The 20041-nt window shown below is 37.5% G+C and overlaps 1 protein-coding gene across 1 annotated transcript in view; it reads left to right on the forward strand.

The window, feature by feature from the left end:
• Positions 1-20041, forward strand: part of PLCB1 (phospholipase C beta 1) — a 679751-nt gene that overhangs the window by 432739 nt on the left and 226971 nt on the right. Inside the window, exon 4 of the mRNA XM_039224551.1 lies at positions 10310-10447. Within this exon, the coding sequence (XP_039080482.1) occupies positions 10310-10447 (138 nt within the window). The remainder of the gene's footprint in view (positions 1-10309; positions 10448-20041) is intronic.

Genomic DNA, 20041 nt, shown 5'->3' on the forward strand with positions numbered 1-20041 from the left:
ACTGAATCACTCAGGCTACCCTCCCATAACAAACTTTTTTTTAAATTTTTTAATGTTTTATTTATTTCTGAGAGAGAGAGAGACAGTGTGAGCAGGGGAGGGTCAGAGAGAGAGGGAGACACAGAATCTGAAACAGGCTCCAGGCTCTGAGCTAGCTGTCAGCACAGAGCCCGACGCGGGGCTCGGCGGGGCTCGAACCCACGAACTGTGAGATTATGATCTGAGCCGAAGTCGGACGCTTAACCGACTGAGCCACCCAGGCGCCCCTCCATAACAAACTTTTTAAGAGGACGCTGTTAGTATCCTTATGCCACAGATGATGTAACTGAAGCATAGAAAGGTTAAGGAAACCTCACAAGGTCACATTGCTTTTAACTGGTGGAACCAAAACTCCAGACAGGCAGGATAAAATTTCTATGGTCTCCTTCCAAGTGTCAAAAGCCTTTAGGGTATACTTGGATTTTCCAGAAACTGCAAAAGGAACGTTGTTTGTGTTTGTTCTTGTTAAGGAATTATTGGGTCTTATTTTCTGATATACTTGATATTAACTTCTGTTCTGAAATTCCCGAAGCTCCTTGGTACCTTCTAAGGGGTACCATATATCAAGTACCATGTGAGGATAGACATCACAATAAAACAGGAAGAAAAAAATAATCTCACCTATAAAGGATGCACAGACCGGGGAGAACTTAGTAAATATACCTGCATTCTTTCAACAAAGAAGCCTCTTTATTCTTCCCAAATTTGGGCACAGCGATATTAACACTTATCTAGAAGCACCAACTCCCTCCCCAAAAGTTGAAGGAAAATGAAACACATTTCACCATCTCAGTGAGAGGGCTAAACAGGAAGGGACAATGATGTCCAGGTGCCTGATGTGCACACAGCACGACCTGCCAGGGTGTATGGATCTTTATGTGCTGGAGAAGGAGTGGCCGCACGTATGAACTGCATGGCAGTTCTGTGCTGGTGTTTCAGAGAAGGCCGGGGGAAAGCTGGAAACATGAGTGACATACTCGCTATACTTTAGAATTTTGAAGTTCGACAAATACTGACTATATCTGGAGGAAGAAGCTAACTACTTTTTCACAGTGACTTAAAAAAAAACCTGCTATGTATTTCATGCACTTAAACTTTCAGTAAGGGTGATGGTACAAATGATGATTAAACTTGGCCGTTCTTACATTCTTCCCCAGGACGACAAGTGGTGCCATTAGACCCTATTTCTTTCCTGTTTTAATTTCACATTTGGATTATTTTGTATTTTTATGATCTGTCTAAAATATCACTACAGGATATGAACAGACACTTCTCCAAAGAGGACATCCAGATGGCCAATAGACACATGAAACGATGCTCAGCATCCCTCCTCATCAGGGAAATACAAATCAAAACCACACTGAGATACCACCTCATGCCCTTCAGAGTGGCTAAAATGAGCAAATCAGAGAACTCTAGATGCTGGCGAGGATGTGGAGAAACGGGCACCCTCCTACACTGTTGGTGGGAATGTAAACTGGTGCAGCCCCTCTGGAAAACAGTGTGGAGATTCCTCAAAAAATAGAGGACTCCCCTATGACCCAGCAATAGCACTGCTAGGAATTTACCCAAGGGATACAGGATACATATACAGGAGTGCTGATGCATAGGGGCACATGGACCCCAATGTTCATAGCAGCACTCTCAACAATAGCCAAAACATGGAAAGAACCTAAGTGTCCATCAACAGACGAATGGATCAAGAAGATGCGGTATATTTATACAATGGAATAGTACATGGCAATGAGAAAGAATGGAATCTGGCCATGTGTAGCAACATGAATGGAACTTGAGGGTGTTATGTTGAGCGAAATAAGTCAGGCAGAGAAGGACAGATACCATATGTTTGCAGGTATAGGAGGATTAGGAGGAACTTAACGGAGGACTGTGGGGGAGAAGAAGGGGAAAAATAGTGGAGGAGAGGGAGGCAAACCATGAGAGACTCTTGAATGCCGAGAACAAACTGAGGACTGATGGGGTGGGGGGGAAGGGAAGGCGGTGATGGGCATGGAGGAGGGCACTTGTGGGGATGAGCACTGGGTGCTATATGGAAACCAACTTGACAATAAACTATTTAAAAATAAATAAATAAAATATCACTACAGGAGATGACTTGAATGGAAGCTTATTCATTTAAATGTAAGTTTTTTCTGCCAGTTGAACTATTTGCACTATTTTTATAAAAACCTCATCCAATTTGCTACACTTTTTAGCACAATATGATATGGAGGCAGCTTAGACTTTATGATCAGATGTATTTGAAGTCATATCTCCCTTCCCCCCACCTTTTATAAAACTGGGCAGATGAGTCCCCTAAACCTCAGAATTCTCATTTGCAAATTTGGGGGAAATTTCTTTAAAAGTAGATCCCATAGAATACGTGAATATTAATCAATATCAGGACAACATTTTCTTATTTCTTACAGTCATTACTTCAAGAGTGTAACAGACACTTTCAGGGCACTGCAGGGTTCCCATAGTGTCTTGAGGACGCTTTCTGGCCATAACATGCAAGAGAGTTGGCTTCCCAGGAGAGACTTCTCACCAAGGATAGATGGGACTGAACATATCAATATTCTAGTTTCCAGACTCCTTAGGGAACATTCCCAAGTGTGTTTTTCATGTTGCCTTGGAGTGGCCCTGGATGGATTGAGTCTCAGTTGTTCAAAGTGGCAAAACTCTTATTAACACATTGTTCATTGTCTTTCTCTGTTCCTGTCTCCCTTTCCCACTCCTTCATTGCCCTTCCTGTTGTCACCTCCAAATTAACCTACTTGCCCCCAGATCTTTGACTCAGGCCTGCTTCTGAAGCATCAAGACAAACATTCTATTAGCCAAGCCAAGTTTGTCTACTAGACAAACATTCTGTTAGCCAAGCCAAACATTCTATGAGCCAACCCAGCTCAGATAATGCAATTTCTTGAGACACATTTGTCCAGTTCTAGCAAATGTCCCTTAAACATCTCCACATTCTGGGACGATCTCTCCTATTCCCAGGAATCCAGGCACTATTTTAATTCTCTTTTTCTGCTACTTCTGAGTGTCAGCCACCTGAATGTCTCCAGCACCCTCTTTCTCTTTCTCTTCTTTCTAGCTGTTTAAAACACACAAAACCATATTCTGAGTGTGTTTATGGATAGGAAAAAAACATCAAGCACTTAAATTTTTTAATTAGTCACTAGAATGCTATTTGGACATTCTCCTTGAATTTTATTTTTGTTTTCTCTGTGGCTATTCCCAAGGATGATCAAACTTTTAGCTGCATGGATATGTCCATATTGGAGGGGAACATTTTTCAAGATGGTTGCATTTACATTTTTTCCAAGCTTTTTTTTTTCCCTTTTAGATTTGAAAAGCATTTTAATTTTAGCTCAATTCAGCTCAATTCATGCCTGGCATCTTCAAGCTATTTTACTTTGGGTAGAGGTGCCTAGGCAAGACAACTATATTTTCTTTTTTCCATTAGTAGATTTACTTGTACACTGAGGCTCCCCATGAGTGGAGTGGAGACTGTCTGTATACATCCATCACTACTCTGTCCAAAAGAAACATAAGTGATCTTATGATAATACCACTGTGAAATATGAAGGACAGTACTCTGCTTGCTTTTGTCTTTCTACTATTTGCCCGTAGTCACTTTTCTTCATCATAGTCCTTCTGCTCTCCTCTTGCTCCCTCGATCTAAAGGCGTAGCTGAAAAGCATTCAAGCCCCCCTCATTTTCACTTGCAGGAAGAAAAGCATAAAACACACCCTCCAAGTCTTCCTCCTGCACAGGAGAATGTTCGCGGCACTGTATTTCAGAGTTGTGGCCCATGCACGTGCGTAGTGCCTTATCTAAGAAGTCTTCCTGGCTGTGTCAGCTGCTTAACCTACTGGCATATCCTTAAGAGAATGGCATTCCTCATCACATTTATTAAAAGGAGAGAGAAACTTTTTAAATTTTTCATTTAAATTCCAGTTAACACACAGTGTAATAGTAGTTTCAGGTGCACAATATAGTGATTCAACACTTCTGTACATCACAAGGTGCTCATTGCAAGCGCTCTCCTTAATCCCCATCACTTATTTAGTGCATCCCCTTACTCCCCTGCCCTTCTGGTAACCATCAGTTTTATTCTCTGTAATTCAATGCCTATTTCTCGATTTGTCTCTTTTTTTCTCTTTTTGCTTGTTTGTCTTGTTTCTTAAATTCATATCAGAGTGAAATCATATGCTATTTGTCGTTTTCTGACTGATTATTTCACTTAGCATTATACACTCTAGGTCCATCCATGTCATTGCAAATGGCAAAATTTCATTCTTCTTTTATGGCAGAGTAATATTTCAGCCAAGTGGCTGTTTCTGGCTATTGTAGATAATACTGCTACTGTATTTAATTTGGCTACTGTAGATAATAAACACTGAGGTGAGTGTATCCCTTTGCATTTTTTTTTTTTTTATTCCTTGGGTAAATACCAAGTAGTGCGATTGCCAGATCATAGGGTAGTTCTATTCTTAAATTTTTGAGGAAACTCCATACTGTTTCCCAGAGTGGCTGCACCAGTTTGCATTCCTCCCAGCAGTGCAAAAGGATTCCCTCTTCTCAACATCCTTGCCAACACCTCTCTTTCCTTTTGTTGTTGACTTTAGCCATTCTGACAGTTGTGAGGTGATATCTCATTGTAATTTGGATTTGCATTTCCCTGATGACAAGTGATATTGAGCATCTTTTCATATATCTATTGGCCGTTTGTATGTCTTCTTTGGAAAAATATCTCTTCATGTCTTCAGCCCATTTTTAATTGGATTATTCAATTTGGGGATGTTGAGTTTTAGAAGTTCTTTATATATTTTGGATACTAGCCCTTTATTGGCTGTGTCATTTGCAAATATCTAGGAGAGAGAAACTTTTAAAACGAAAAGTGTGAGTATAAGTATTGATTCCAAAGGAATTTGTTAATCTGTTGTAGTTTTTTTATTATTATTTTTTTTTGAGAGGCCAACGTTAAATTCAAGAGCTTGATGAAGAACCATCCTGGATATAAGTTAATATCTTTCTTTAACAACAAAATTTGAACAAAGCATAAAAAGAGTTTTCTCTGCCTTCAAAGAAAAGGTAACTTTATACCTACAAAGCTTGGCTCTACTAAAGTCACTTTAATATAACAAGGAATCTGTGACGTTCATTTCTGATTATTGCATTGAGTGTTAATGGAAAGACTTTCATACACTTGATCCTTTATATAAATGATGGATTGAAGTTATATCCATATAACTGCAATTCAAGTTGAAAATGTTGCATTAAGTATTGAGAATAAAATTAACCTAATATGCAAACTGTTCCACATGCTTAAAATCCAATAAAGAGCTATTTCATGGGGATGAGTAAGGTATATTTTCTGGACCAAAATGTTTCTGGTGTCAAAAATGAGATGTACAGGTCTTTAAAAGGTATTTTATTTTGTAGATATCAAATACACAAATAAAATGGCTTTTCTTTAAAAGAAGAATGAAGGCTGAAACTAGCATTTACCTCTTTGAAAAACCACCCTTTGGCTTGTGTTTATCCCTTCCATTAATTTCTAGTATTTTAAATGATATAATTACAGTAACATATGCTGTAAAGGAGTCTTCATGTCTCAGATATAGAATGGTCTTTACTTTCTTCAGTAGTCTATTACCTGGAAATGAGACTTACTAAGTTGAGCAACTTTCTTTTTAACAGTCATGAAGTAATTTAATCATGAATCCTGACGATTGAAAAAAAGTGAACTATTCAGTGAGACAGTCTCCACTTTGTAACTCTTGGGGAAATAGAAGTGATCTAAAACTAAACTTTTACAGTGCAGTTAAATTATAGCTACCAGGATTCTTAGCTGTTCTGGTTAATTCTAACCGTGGAGACATATCTAGGATATTCTTTACGGAAAGCAGGCCTTGAGTGACAACTTAGTAAAAATATGAAATTCCAAGTTCATCTCTCCTCTTATTTTTTTCTGAGCTATATTCTTTAGTATTCTTCAACAGAGAACATGAACATTTTTTACAGCATTATAGAGATAGCTTGCATCTTTATAAAAATTTCAAGGAATATGTATCAAATACAGGGGCCCAGAAATGTGTTTGAGTCTGATAGTAACCTGAGTAGGTAAATACTTCTCTGAAAACTGATCAGGAGGTTCAATCAATAAGAAAAATCTCAGACACAAATCCTTTGTAGAGTAGGTTTTTACAAGGAGGTGGTTTTCAAGCAAATTATCTGTAGGCTTTGTTATTCTTCCTATTTTAATTTTATTCATTTGTTTTTGATATGCAGCCACTCATATCACCAGACCTGAGACTGATGTATCCCAGAAGTAACCATATTTTTTTGGACATCTAATTCCATTAAACTTTTTCTGTCTGTAAAGGTTTACAAAGAGCACTTTGCTGTTTATCCTTCCAGATAAATCCCCCTTCCAGATAATTCTCTGAGGGTCTCTTCTGCTGTAAACAGCTAAAGGCAACTTTTGGTACTTGAAAGGACAAACATTTTTTTTCTGTATATCCCTCATATGTCAACATGCTCAGTAATGAAACTTAGGTTTGAAGCCACCACGTCAGCTTAGGATATTGTGTTAAAATGAGAAAACTCAGAGTATAGGTAAAAAGAAAAGTCAGGTCATTTGTTAAAGGAGAGAATTCTAACGTAACCCAAGTTTGATGCTGATAAAGGAAAAGTATAGTTGTAAAGACAAATAAAATTATTAATGGTAGGAAAGACAGTACAATATAGTTTAAAATTGGTATAATCAGTCACCAAAAAGAACATTAGTAAGAACTTTGCTTATTATATACTTTAAACAATTTCTCTTCTCTTCTAGGTTACATAATTTTAAACTATTGTGGTTTCTATTGAAGAAATATTTCTCATATCTTACTGTGCCTGAAGTTCATACTCAATACTCTTTTTTTATTATTTATTATACAACCATTTCAGAAGTAGAGAGACTTCTAGAATGGTTTCTCAGATATCTTCTTCTCAGATTCAGTCATCAACACCATCGCTTTGCTGGCCTGCCTCATCCTCCCAAATCCAAACATTACCTCCAAACACTTCATTCCACATTTCTAATTACATAAATGTGAATTAATTTTTAAATGATACATGAATAGCCATTGGTGGGATAACTTTTACAGAGATGCCACAGAGTTGATCATTTTATACATTCTTGTTGACTGTACCAACAATATTGTCCTCTTCTAGATTTATTTTCTGTATTTAACAGGTTTGTTTTTTTAAAAAGCTTAATTCGTTTATTTTCAGAGAGAGAGAGAGAGAACGAGCAAGACAGGGCATAGAGAATCCCAAAAAGACCCCATGCTGTCAGCCTGGAGCCTGATGTGAGGCTCCATCTCAGGAACCATAAGATCATGCCATGAGCTGAGATCAAGAGTTAGATGCTTACCAGACTGAGCCATCCAAGCACCCCTCCAGAATTATCTTCTGTTCTGGCATACCTGCTAGGTGTTCTCTATTTACTTTGCATTCCTATAGCTCAAGGACAACTCAGGTGAACTCCGTGATCCCCAGTTCGTATTCTTGTCATTATGAAAGGTGACACTCTTTGATCAATCACTGTTTAATAAATGGGCACAAGGATGTGAGAATCAGGTAGTAAAGTAGTGCAGACTGGGCCGAAAATGCTTGGGTTTTAGGTACTTTGAGGCAGGACCCTCAGACAAAGACAAAATACTTATGAGAAATATATTTTGTTCATCTGAATGACCAAATCTATTTTTCTTATAAATCACAATATCACAGATAGACTCTGTAATCATTGATTCAAAACTTGTGAGGGGCGCCTGGGTGGCTTAGTCGGTTAAGCGTCCGACTTTCGCTTAGGTCATGATCTCGCGGTTCGTGGGTTCAAGCCCCGCGTCGGGCTCTGTGCTGACTGCCAGCTCAGAGCCTGGAGCCTGTTTCAGTCTGTGACTCCCTCTCTCTCTGACCCTCCCCTGCTCACGCTGTCTCTCTCTATCTCTCCTAGAAATAAATAAAAATTAAAAAAAAAACTTGTGATTTATAATTACAAGAAGCTTCAGATGGTTTCTGAGAATTATCTTTCTCTTTCACATATACAAAATTTTTTTTAAAAGACTGATAGTTTTCTTTTCTAACTTTCCCTCATCAGTTATAATGCAAATGAACAAAACAAAAAACATGACGCACAAACAAACAAATAAAAAAACCGGACTCTTAAATCAGAGAATGAACTGGTGGTAGCCAGAGGGGAAGTGGTCAAGGTATGGGTGAAAAAGGTTAAGGGGACAAAGAGTACAATTAATTGTGATACGCACTAAGAAATGTACAGAATATTTTCTTTATTATGTTGTACACCTGAAACAAATATAATACTGTATGTTAATTACACTTGAATTTTTAAAAATAAATAATTTCAAAAATCATGATGTAATTCATCATTTCACAGAACAGCTAGAATCATTCTATATTAGCCTTCACAAAAAGTCTATTCCTTTTGAACATTTTCCTTCACTCTTTCATTAACATTAGAATGCTAAAAATTTTCTTTTTGTTATTGTTTATTCAATAAAGATTTTGCTCTGGTTTTCTCCTTTTCTATGTCATGCAAATTGATGTTCTTGTGATAGTATTTGATCTTTCTAGGAGGCCTGATGTACTTGATAAGTTCTCAACTTGTTAGTGGAGTTGAGGTTTTAGTTATATCGGGTACATCTTTGAAATGGATTTTTCTCTCTTCATAGCTTACCTGAAAATGCTCCTCTTTACACAGCTAAACAGAGGAGAAACTTTTAGTAACGAAGAGATAACTAATGGCACCAAATCAAATTATTTAGCTGTAAAGATTTTATTTTCTTTCTTTTTTTTTTAAGTCCAGTTTTTCTTTGTAAGGATGTTGTAAATTAAAACTTTATAAAGGAGATCAGAATAACCAGGTAGTGTTGGCCCAGCATTTTGCTAAATAAATAAGAATACTATTTTATTCCCTGCTTTGAAGCTGGCTGCAGATTTGCTAAGTGATTGGTTTGATGTTAATTTTCTGCATGGACTTCTCATTTCCTGTGAGAGGAAAATAAATTCAGCCAAGGTGAATGAGTTTTATTTTAGGTCTTACTTTGAATTCAGGAGGCTCAGAAACCTCCATTTCCCAGCACAGCTAGATCGCCAAGGGATCCACACTTATGGTGTCTCAAAGAATCGGACTTGCTCTGAAAAGACAGCAGAAGTTCTCTGTGTCCAAATCCCAGTACATTCTGAGGATAGAATTGAAATGAACATATTCATGGAAGGTGCCACCATTTTGCTATCTAACAGCTTGTTTCTTTACAATGGAATTCAGAGTTGGAGAGGGTCCATGCTGTGATTCTCAGCCATGTTTCTGCCTCAGCCCAAGAGAGCATTATCGTGTTTTGATTCTACAAGCATCACCTTCTTTATCTTAATGTGTCATGAACTGAGGAGAGAGATGGGATTTCGTATTTCAATATGTGAGTCACGGGATGATTGGAGGAAATTAATGGAGAATTATGACACATAAAAATATACTACTAAAGGATGTATGGCAGAAAGAGCCATGGATGGAGGACCATAAATCTCTCTTTTTTTTTTTTCAGGTTTATTGAGATATAATTATCATATGACATTGTGTAAGTTTAAGATGTACAACATGATGATTTGGTACAAGTATATATTGCAATAGTATTGCCAAAATAGAGTTGGCAAACACCTCCATTACATCACATAATCACCATTCTTTTTTTCTAGTGAGAACACTTGAGATCTACTCTATTAGCATCTTTCCAGCAATATTATTAACTATAATCACCATGCTCTACATTAGGTTCTTAGACCTTATTCATCTTGTTTTTGGAAGTTGGTACTCTTTAAACAAAATCTCTCCATTTTCCACATACCCTTTCCCCTGTAACTGCCACTTTATTCTGTTTCTATGAATTCAGCTTTTTTTTAGATTATGCGTGTTAAGTGATATCATACAGTGTGTTTCTCTGTCTGACTCATTTCTCTTCATATAATGCCATGAGGACCGTTAAGTCTTGAGTCAGAAATTCTCTCTCCACAAGCTTGGGGCAACTTATTTCACGTCTCTAGTCCATCATGGGGTTGGAGACTTCAATCATACCATTTTCTAGTACAAATAAAAGGCAGTTTTGTTTTGAAGACATTCTAGGTCTAACACTTTTGAAACTATGCTACCATGTTGGAGTCTCTAGCTATAGACTAACTTTTTTCAACATTTATTATGCAGGACCCCAAATTACGGGAACTTTTGGATGTGGGGAACATCGGACGCCTGGAGCATCGCATGATCACGGTGGTGTATGGGCCTGACTTAGTGAACATCTCCCATTTGAATCTTGTGGCTTTCCAAGAGGAAGTGGCCAAGGTATGCTGGATAAAAACTTCTGATGCTTATCACCTCTCTCCGAACCCTTATGATATTGTGCGGATGCCGTGAAAGACTGGTTTTTGTCATATTTAACATGTGTTAAAATTACATCTGAAAATAATTCAGATGACAAGTGGAAGTGTAATTCAAACACTTACAAATAATGACATCTACTAAGAATTATGGACATTTTTCATTAGGAATAAGGCATTTGATATAATTTCTTTGCAAATTATAGGAAATTATAGAAAATATAGGTGAAACCATTTTTTATTTTACCTAAACACCCTATCCCAACTCATTCTCTATTAGTCTCATCCCATGCCACTTCCAACTCCATGTCTTTTCCAACCCTCTCATCCTTAGCACCTTTTTAACTTCTTTTACCCTGAGCAGTACTTACCTCACTGTCATACACATGGTTGCTACTCAATTAAGGAAGGAAACAATTTTAAAATAAAAATTTCAAATAAGTCAATAAATAACAATTATTCAGTTACAGACTAAAATGGTAAATTAGACAGGTCCTCTCCATTAAGGACTTGCTAATTCACTAACATAGCAGGCCTTTCAGATATATACAGAAATAACTAGAATACAGGCAAGCTGTATCAAACAAGAAGCTGTGAACTTCTGGGAACCCTGGACTCAACTTTGATGCTTTCTCTAGAATAGTCCAGCTGCCATGAAAAGAGTGCTAACATGAACATATTGAAAGAACTTTCTTTTTTCATGTTTCTGGTTTTGGGGATACTAGTCATGATCCTTACTTTTCATACATTTCCTTTATGGCCTAAGATTATGAGTCAAAACATACTTTTAAGTCTGTAGGTCATATCTGTATGTGCCCTTATAGAACTTGTCATGTCAAGGATCACAACTATGAGGTTCTGTTAAGCTGGTCATCATTGTGATTTATAAATTTTTAACTGTCAGCAGTCTGACAGTTCTCTGCACTACACCAGAAGTAATGGCCTGACCTCTGATTCTTTAGTGATTATAGTAGAGGCTTATTTCCAACATTTACAAAACATCAACTTCATTTCTTATAATGGAATGAATGAAATGCCAACCAGCTTTAACAGCCTGAGGTCTTTAGGAACTACTCTCCAAAATCATATTACAGACCTAACCTATTTTCTCTCTTTAAGAACCAAGTGACCCATTTGCTTCTGTAGTATAACTTAGACATTTGGAGAGACTTTAGTTCTATGAAAGCATGACATAGACATGACAGCATTATACTTGCCTACGTAAGTTCTTATCCTGGTATACTGTTGGTAATCTGGGAGTTGTGTATACTTCATTTCTCAGGCTGCAGATGGATAACTGGTTGGGTGGATGGATGAATGAATGAATATAGATAGTTAAATATTAACTATTTGCAAAATATTTTCAAAATATCTCTCCTTAAATGCAACTATATTCACTTTTAAAAAATAACCAATTCACGAGATCCATTAACTCTCAAAAACATTCAAAAAATGACGGTGACTTTTAGACAGGCTTTTACTAAGAATGAATATAGATTTTATATTACAAATCAGTCTACATATCTTATACCATATTAAACCTTTGTGCAGTTAGGTTTAAAACATATTCAACTTCCTTCTTTCTGTGCATTCATTCCCACTAATTTTCTTTAGGGATTTTGATTTCTGAACCCTGTAATATTCTCCATCAGGACTGCATCTGTAGACATTTTCCCAACAGCAACTTGATGTTCCTGGTATAATTAATGAAGCTACAGAATGTTTGTCTTCTCAGCCTTCCCTTTAGAGTATTTTTCCCCCACTGAAATTGCTCGGCTGGAATGGTAAGAATTGCAAACACCATTTACTCTGAAAACTTACTTTTCCCCCTTCTAATTGTCAGAATTGTCTCATAACATCACACCTTTTATTTAATCTCTGGGGCCAATGTACATGATGCTTTGTGTAGTGCCAACACCAAAGGAGACAGCCTCTCTCATTATGTAAAGTGTCTGACGGAAACCGGAGCTTCTTTGAAACTCAAATATCTCCAGAAGAAATTATTTACAAAGAGATTCTTGCTCATCCATTTATTCAACACTTATTTGTCAGTTGCCTTTTCTGTGCCAACCACAATTCCAGTGTTAAGGATACAGCATTTTAGAATGCTGAGAGCCAACATTCTGGGAGAAATAAACAGATAAATCACAGTTATGAAATAAACATATTGTAGGTCAGATGGAGATCTGTGTAGAAGAATAAAGTAGGAGGACAGAGTATGAGGGTGGGAAAAGGGGGATATTTCTTTATGGGTTGCACAGCGAAGGCAAAAATTTGAAGGAAGTTGCTCAGTTACAGCAATATCATAGATGTCTGAGAAATCTCTTGGATGTATTTAAAAAATTAATTAGAACTAGGACTTGATCTTTCCTAAATATGTTATTCCAGATTTGCATGTTTTCTTTCTTACATAAATCACTTGAATTTTAACATTTTATTTATTCTTTAAGACAAGTGACTCCCTTAAAAAATTGGGGAAAACACTTTCAAGTTTTCTGTCTATAGTTAGACTAAAAACATGGTATCTCTTGCATGTCTCAGTCATATTTTCCTTATGCAGTTTGATTTGCCAACCACTGTGTACTCTAAGGATCAGCTTTCCTTTCTCCTGGAGGGGCACCTCCATTTAATGTGCCAGGGATAGACAGTTTCACATTTGTCCTGTGCATCAAATACTTCTTCCTGCATCTCCTACTCCCATAGGGACCAATGGCCACATCCATATTTGCTAACCTCTGGAACTCCTGGTCTTTAGTCCCTCCCTTCCTGGGATACCATGACCTCTCCAGGGAGCTACAGGGAAGAGGCGAATATCATCACTCATCTTTTTTATTCTTCTACCATTAACTTCTAATAGTTCTCCACTGACAGCTACATGACTTGTGGCAGAGTTGGAAGTATCAGCAAAAGAAACTAGCCAAGGAAACAGAAGTTGATTCCTTGTATTGTAGTATGGGCTTCTGAATGACTTTGGCTTTTATTGTGAGGGTTTTGAGCAGAGGATGAACATGACCTGACATAACCTTTTAGTCAGTAATGGACCGTATAGGGAAAGGCAATAATGGAAGCAGGGAGATCAGTGAAGATACTACTAAAATATTTACAGTGAGCTGTTAGTGACTTAGACTAAAGTGGAACTATGTAGAAGATGAGAAGGGGTCTATATATATATATATATATATATATATATATAAAGAATCAAGAACATAGGCTTATGAATTGTATGTTGCATGTGAGAAAAAGAAGAATCAAGGATGACATTAGAGTTTTGGCCCAAGAGACAGGAAGGATGGAAATAATCACTTATGTCATAGGGAAATTTTTAAGTAGAGCGCACATTTGAGGGTATATAGCAAGGGTTCAGTTTTGATTATGTTCAGATTGAGATAATTATTAGACACCCAAGTGGATACATTGAGTTGGATATATGAGCCTGGAGTTAAATGCCAAATCTAATACATCAATTTGGAAGTCATCAAGCTATAGATAATACTTAATGAGACTGGATGAGATCAGCCAGGAAGTGACTATAGATAGAGAAGATGTCCAAGGCCTGAGTCATTGATACTCTAACATGAAGAGATTGAACTAAGAAAGAATCAGAAAAAGAAGGCTGAGAAGGAGTAGCCAATGAGGAGGCAATGAGGTGGTATGTGTTGTTGGAAGCCAAGTGAAGAAACTGTTTTAGGGAGAATAAAGTATCAACAACAGGATCAAATGCTGCCCAAAATGAAGACCAAGAATTGACCATTGCATTCAGTGACATGGAGGTTGTTTGTGACCTTGATTAGAGTATCCTCGATGGAGTGTTGCAGTCAAAAGCTTATTGGAGAGGGCTCTGGGGAATATTGATAAAGACAAAAAAAGAAGCCAAAAGAGGTTGCTCTTTGAAAAGTTTTGATGTGAAAGATAGCAGAGAAATTAGAAGCAAGGTCCAGAGATGGTTTTTAAGATGGGAGAAGCAACAATGCACACATATGCTATTAGGAATGGTCCCATAGAGAGAAAACAAGGTGCCAATTTTATTTAAAAAGTGTGCTAACCCTGACAAAATGTGTGCTAACCCTGTCCTAGTTCAGAGATAGAGTGGCTAGGCTCAGAAAGGAGCAAGGCCATTTCATCAATAAGAGAAGGAAAAATAGAGCATATTGGAAGAGATGCTAGTAAGGGGTACATGCTGTGGAGAGAATTAAAGACATTTTCTAATTGCCTTTACTTTCTCAGTAAAGGACACAGACGTCAGCAGCCGAAAGTAAAGATGATCTGAACTCTCAAGCCTTTTCAGTACCATTTAATGCATTTCTTTAAAGATCTAACTGGCAAGGTTAACATGGACTGTGAAAGACAGATTGTTTATAACAGCCCCCATTTCGAGCATACTAACCAATTTATCGGGTCAATGAAAATTCTTCCATTGGTGAAGGAATTTGAGGATTAAATAAGTGTTTTCTACCTGCCTAATTGTAGCCCTTCTTTTGGATATTCTGTTTTTCTTTGAGGTGAGGGCTACACAAAAAGAGACTTCTAGTTATATATACTACCTCCTGTGGTCATACAGTCTAAGCAGCATTGTGAAGGTTGTAAAACAAATTGCTCTAAGCCAGGGGCTGGGGCTCACCGTATTTCCATATGCTAGTGTTTATCTTCAGGTCTCAGGTATAAAGTGTGTAACTGTTGGGAGATCACTCTTCACTGAGAGAATCTCAACAAGGAATGAAATCTGTTTCACGATTAGGGAAGAGGAATCCCAGTTTGCAAAGACAGCATGTCTTCCCTCTGGGTTCTGGTCTCTTTCCATGGCCATGTCCCTGGAAACTCATCCCTTCCATTACATTCTGGAGTCCTATCTCCAGTCCTTGTCCAATGCAATACATCAGCAACATAATCTAGCACTCTGAGAAACAGGATTGAAGATTCAGGCTTTGATATTCAGTCCTAAGCAGTTGGACATTCTGATAGGCCCCCTCAGTGGACATGCTGTTGAACCACTGCCTAGTTTGGCAAATTTCAACCTAGATGTTGCTCCAGTGTGTTAAGATGCAGTGGGTTGAAACACTAAGGATCCAGTGGGTTATAAGAATAATATGGCTAATGGCACAGCTGTGCAAAGGAAATTCTGTTTTCGTTTCTCTGTGCAAGACTTGGCAGATGCCATTACTTTCAGTCCTTAATTCTGCATAAACTCTTAAGCATTTATAAATAGGAGATACAAAATAAACAAATTTGTTTTTCTTGGTTAGCCATGCTATTAGCAGGAACTCAGCCAGATTGTTTTTTACCTTTTTAAAAAGTTTATTCATTTTGAGAGAGAGGGAGAGGGAAAAGGAGAGGGAAGAAAGAAGAAGGAGGGCATGCCTGCCCATGGGCAGGGGAGGGACAGAAAGAGAGATACAACCAAGCAGGTTTGGTACTGTCGGCACAAAGCCCTGAACCCAGGAACTATGAGATCATGACCTGAGCCAAAATCAAGAGTCAGATGCTTAACTGACTGAGCCACCAGGCATCCCTTGTTTTATAACTTTTGATTGAAATATAATGCATACAGAAAACAACACCAATTATAACTCTATAGCTTGAAAATTTTTTGGAAAAAGAACACACCCATGTAAATAGCACCCAGATCAAGAAATGGCATCATAAACACTGCAGTGTCTACTGTACTAACACACACCTAGTTTGACCTCCAACTTTACTGGTGAGTTTTACCTATTTTTAAAATCTCTGTAAGTGGAATCTGGAAACATGTTTTCTTTCTGGTCTGACTTCTATTATTCAACATTAGATTTTTGAAATCCTTCTATATTTTTTTCATGTGATTATAGTTTAGTTCATTCTCTTTCCTAAAAAGTATACCATAATTTATTTATCTATTCTACAGTTGATAGACATTCAGTTTCCAGTTTAGGGCTATTATTACAAATAGTGTTGTTACAAATTTGTCTTTCTGTGAGATATGTATTGCTGATCACAGATCTTCTTATGTTCAGCTTTGATAGATAATGGCACTTTACCAAGCTGGTAATTGGTATTTCAAATAGTAATTCATATATGAAAAAAATGTTTAATTGAGGATGTCTGTATGTAAAATTATTGCATTTTGAAACTAAAAAATAATGAGCTCTCCAGAAATATGCTCTCTAACTGAATATCAGCCTTGAATGGTTGTTATTTTAGATATTTTAGGGAACCTCTGCAGCTATGAATTTCATAGAGAATCTAGTTCACTCATTTTGAGGATATGACCTGGGATTCCCTGGAAATTTTCCTTATCTTCACCCATACCAGATGCCTGCCCCCCATCCAAATAACCTGCAGGTTCTCCAAATTTTCTAACTGGCTCTCACATCTTTTTCTTTCTTCCTCCTCCCCTTGCTATGTTGTTCAAATTCTTGAGCCTTCTCATCTGTAAGCACCTTCTATCTCCTTTCCTAGAACCCTCTTTTTGCTCTCCAACTATACATGTCCATATGCATAAGGATGATCTTTTTAAAATATCCTAAACTTGATCATGCCAGAAATCTTTTTTTAAGTTTATTTATTTTGAGAGAAGAGGGAGAGAGAGTTCTGGGGAGGGGCAGAGAGAGAGGGAGAGAGAGAGAGAATCCCATCTGTTCCATCAGCACAGAGCCCAGTTCAGTTCTCAGTCTCACAAACAATGAGATCACGACCTGAGCCAAAATCAAGTCAGGTGCTTAACCAACTGAGCCACCCAGGCACCTGTTAAAATCTTTCACATTGCTTATTACCTAAAAAAATAAATTTCCTGCCTATTTCATTTATTCATTCATCCATTCATTCATTTAGTGAACAAATATTTAATGAAGGTCTAGCATGTAGCAAGCAGTGGATGCTGTAGATTGATTAGTGAAAAAACAAATATAGCCTCTGCTCTCAGGTGCTGATAACTCACCGCTTGGACACTTGTACCATTCTGCTCAAGTAGTTCCTAACTACTGTCTTTATAATTTTAAGCTTGATGCCTGCAGAATTGTGTGCCTTGCTAGACTTCCCTTCTCCATTGTGTCCACTAGGAGAACTTTGAAGCCTCCTTAGGGACTCAATTTAAATAGAGCTCATCCATCTCCCCCCTCCATCCCATGATTTTCATGAATAATGGAGTTTCCTCCTCTGCTCTTTGATGAGCTCCATGCATATTTTCTTTGTCATTTATCACACTGTAATTATCTATCAGTAGGTCTGACACCCTACCTTAGATTTGTGAACTACTTAAAGTCAGAAACAATGGCTTAGTCATTTCTGTGTTCCCAAGATCTAGCATAGTGTGTAGTAGGTGTTCAATATGTGTGTGTTTGGGGAAAAAGAAAAGAAAGAGGAAGAGAGGGAAAGGGAAGAAGGGGATTTTGAACCCTTGTAAACAACTGATAGATCATGAAAAATTTTAAGCCATAGAGACTTTGAACATCGTGTACTCTGTCTGATCTTCTCATTTTTTAGAGTTGAAGAAATTGAGACGCATTAGCTAGTTGCTCCAGGCCCCTTCTTCCCGGCATGGATCTTGTCTCCATGGTTTGCCAAAGTTCTCAGTGGGAGAAAGGGATGACACTAATTACAATGGCTTTTATCTTGTTCATCTTTCTCAAACTCTGCTTTGTTCCTACTCAGAGAGTCATTGTTCCTATCACTGTCCCCTGCCTAACAGTTATCATGATGGCTTTGAATGGCCAAACACTTGAGGCCTCTTCAGTGAAGGGAATGAGAGAAGGTGTCACAAAGAAGGGGCCCTTTTTTTTTTTTTTAAGAAAAAGAAATTATAGTCTACAAAATGAAATTGGAAAATAGAAGAGACGGAGGAAGCAGTGAAGGGACCTGTCAGGACCACCGCTAACTGTTCCTGATCTAGAACTTAATTCATTAAAAATTGGGGATTCTCTTAGACATTCCTCTAAATTAACAATATATTTAAAATTGACCTCAAGAGACATGAGTTTCTTATATATACACTTTTTATTCTGGAACATATAGATTGAGATAAGAATTTTAAAACATTAACATATTCTGTACAAAATGTGTCATTTATTCCATTTCCTTTTTGAACTAGAGACCAATTTATGTTGAGTGAGCAATGGGTATAGTCTGATTTTCTTTAAACAAAAATGATTAAGAAAAATAGAATGAGGTATTATCTATTGTTTTTAGCAGTGTTATTAAAACGATTGTCATTTACAAATGTAAACAGTTACCCTTCTGGATTGTTGTGTTTTATGAGATCTTCATTCATTGCTATTCCTGACTTCTTCATGCTAGTCAAACATGCCTATGTCATTTTCAGATATTCCCCTACCCAACTGTAATAAGGGCCAAGTTCTTACCAAGTCAATATGATGCATTATTAGTCTTCGGATTTTGTAGTCGTGGATATACTTTGTTGGCAAATGAGATTCAGTCCACACTTTACATTTTTATTTTGGATGAATGAGGAGCAGATGAAAGATGCACATCTTAAATTTTCAAATTGTGAAAAAGTCACATGTGGAATGTCTGTAAAAAAGTTTAAAAGTTCAAAAGTCAAAAGAGAGACATTCATAATAAAAAGAGGGGGAACAGGCAACTTGGACATTAATCTCTTCCTTATACCCAGATAAGAACCAGCAGTTGCTATTTCAGTGATTGTGGATGAAAGCACCCTGCCCTCCATCTCCTGGGTGTCTTTTTTGCATTCTTTAAGCAAGAGCTTCTTTTGAACCAGGCAGTGTTCACGAGCTCCACTCCACATAAAGGAATGATAGCCAAACTGAAGGGAAAATATATACCCTAAGACACAGAAATGTTTGTGATTTCAGAGTATGAGCTGTGGTTAGCACAAACACACTTTTCTCCAGAAAAGAAAGACAGAAAACTGCTTAGGCAGCAGTGCCTCCCCTTTCCTTCCTAACACCCTGTAACACAGAAGTTAGCTGCTTCCCCCTTGTTTTTACGCCTCCCTGTCTTCTGAGCCTCGAAAGTGAGTAAGCCCCAATTGTCTATTTGTGTGGATTGCCTTGAAGCAGGCACACAGATTAAGACAAACAGACAAACAAAACCATAATATTTTTGAAAGAGAGAAGAGCTCTAAAAAAAAAATTGGCTTCCATGTATAATTACTGGGGGAAAACACCTGGCATCCTATGAGAGTGGCAGGTTGATCTGCATCACCTACTGCCTTAATGTCAGCTGTCATTTTTACATTGCTAATGCATTAAGTGCTCTCAATGGGCAAGCTGTCCCTAAAAATAACGGTTTTTTTTAATACTTTGTCAATGATTTTCCTATTGCCAAATGATAATATTCATTCACTCAACTGATACCCAATTGCCTACTCTGTACCAGGCAAGATACTGAGTGCCAGGGATAAGCTAAATAGACAAAAATCATTGTCTTCATGAAGTTTCCATAAAGGTGGGGGTAGGTGAACAATAAACACAATAAATAAGACGGCACCTGTTGCCGGAGAGAAATAAAGTAAGGAAGGGGAATAGAAAATGCTGGAAGCAGAGACCAATTTTAAATAAATTGGTCAGATAAGGTCACCGTGAGGTGATGACTACTGAAGAAAATTGAA

This window comes from Hyaena hyaena, unplaced genomic scaffold (assembly GCF_003009895.1).
Source record: "Hyaena hyaena isolate Hyena2069 unplaced genomic scaffold, ASM300989v1 scaffold_16, whole genome shotgun sequence".
Classification (NCBI taxonomy): domain Eukaryota; kingdom Metazoa; phylum Chordata; class Mammalia; order Carnivora; family Hyaenidae; genus Hyaena; species Hyaena hyaena.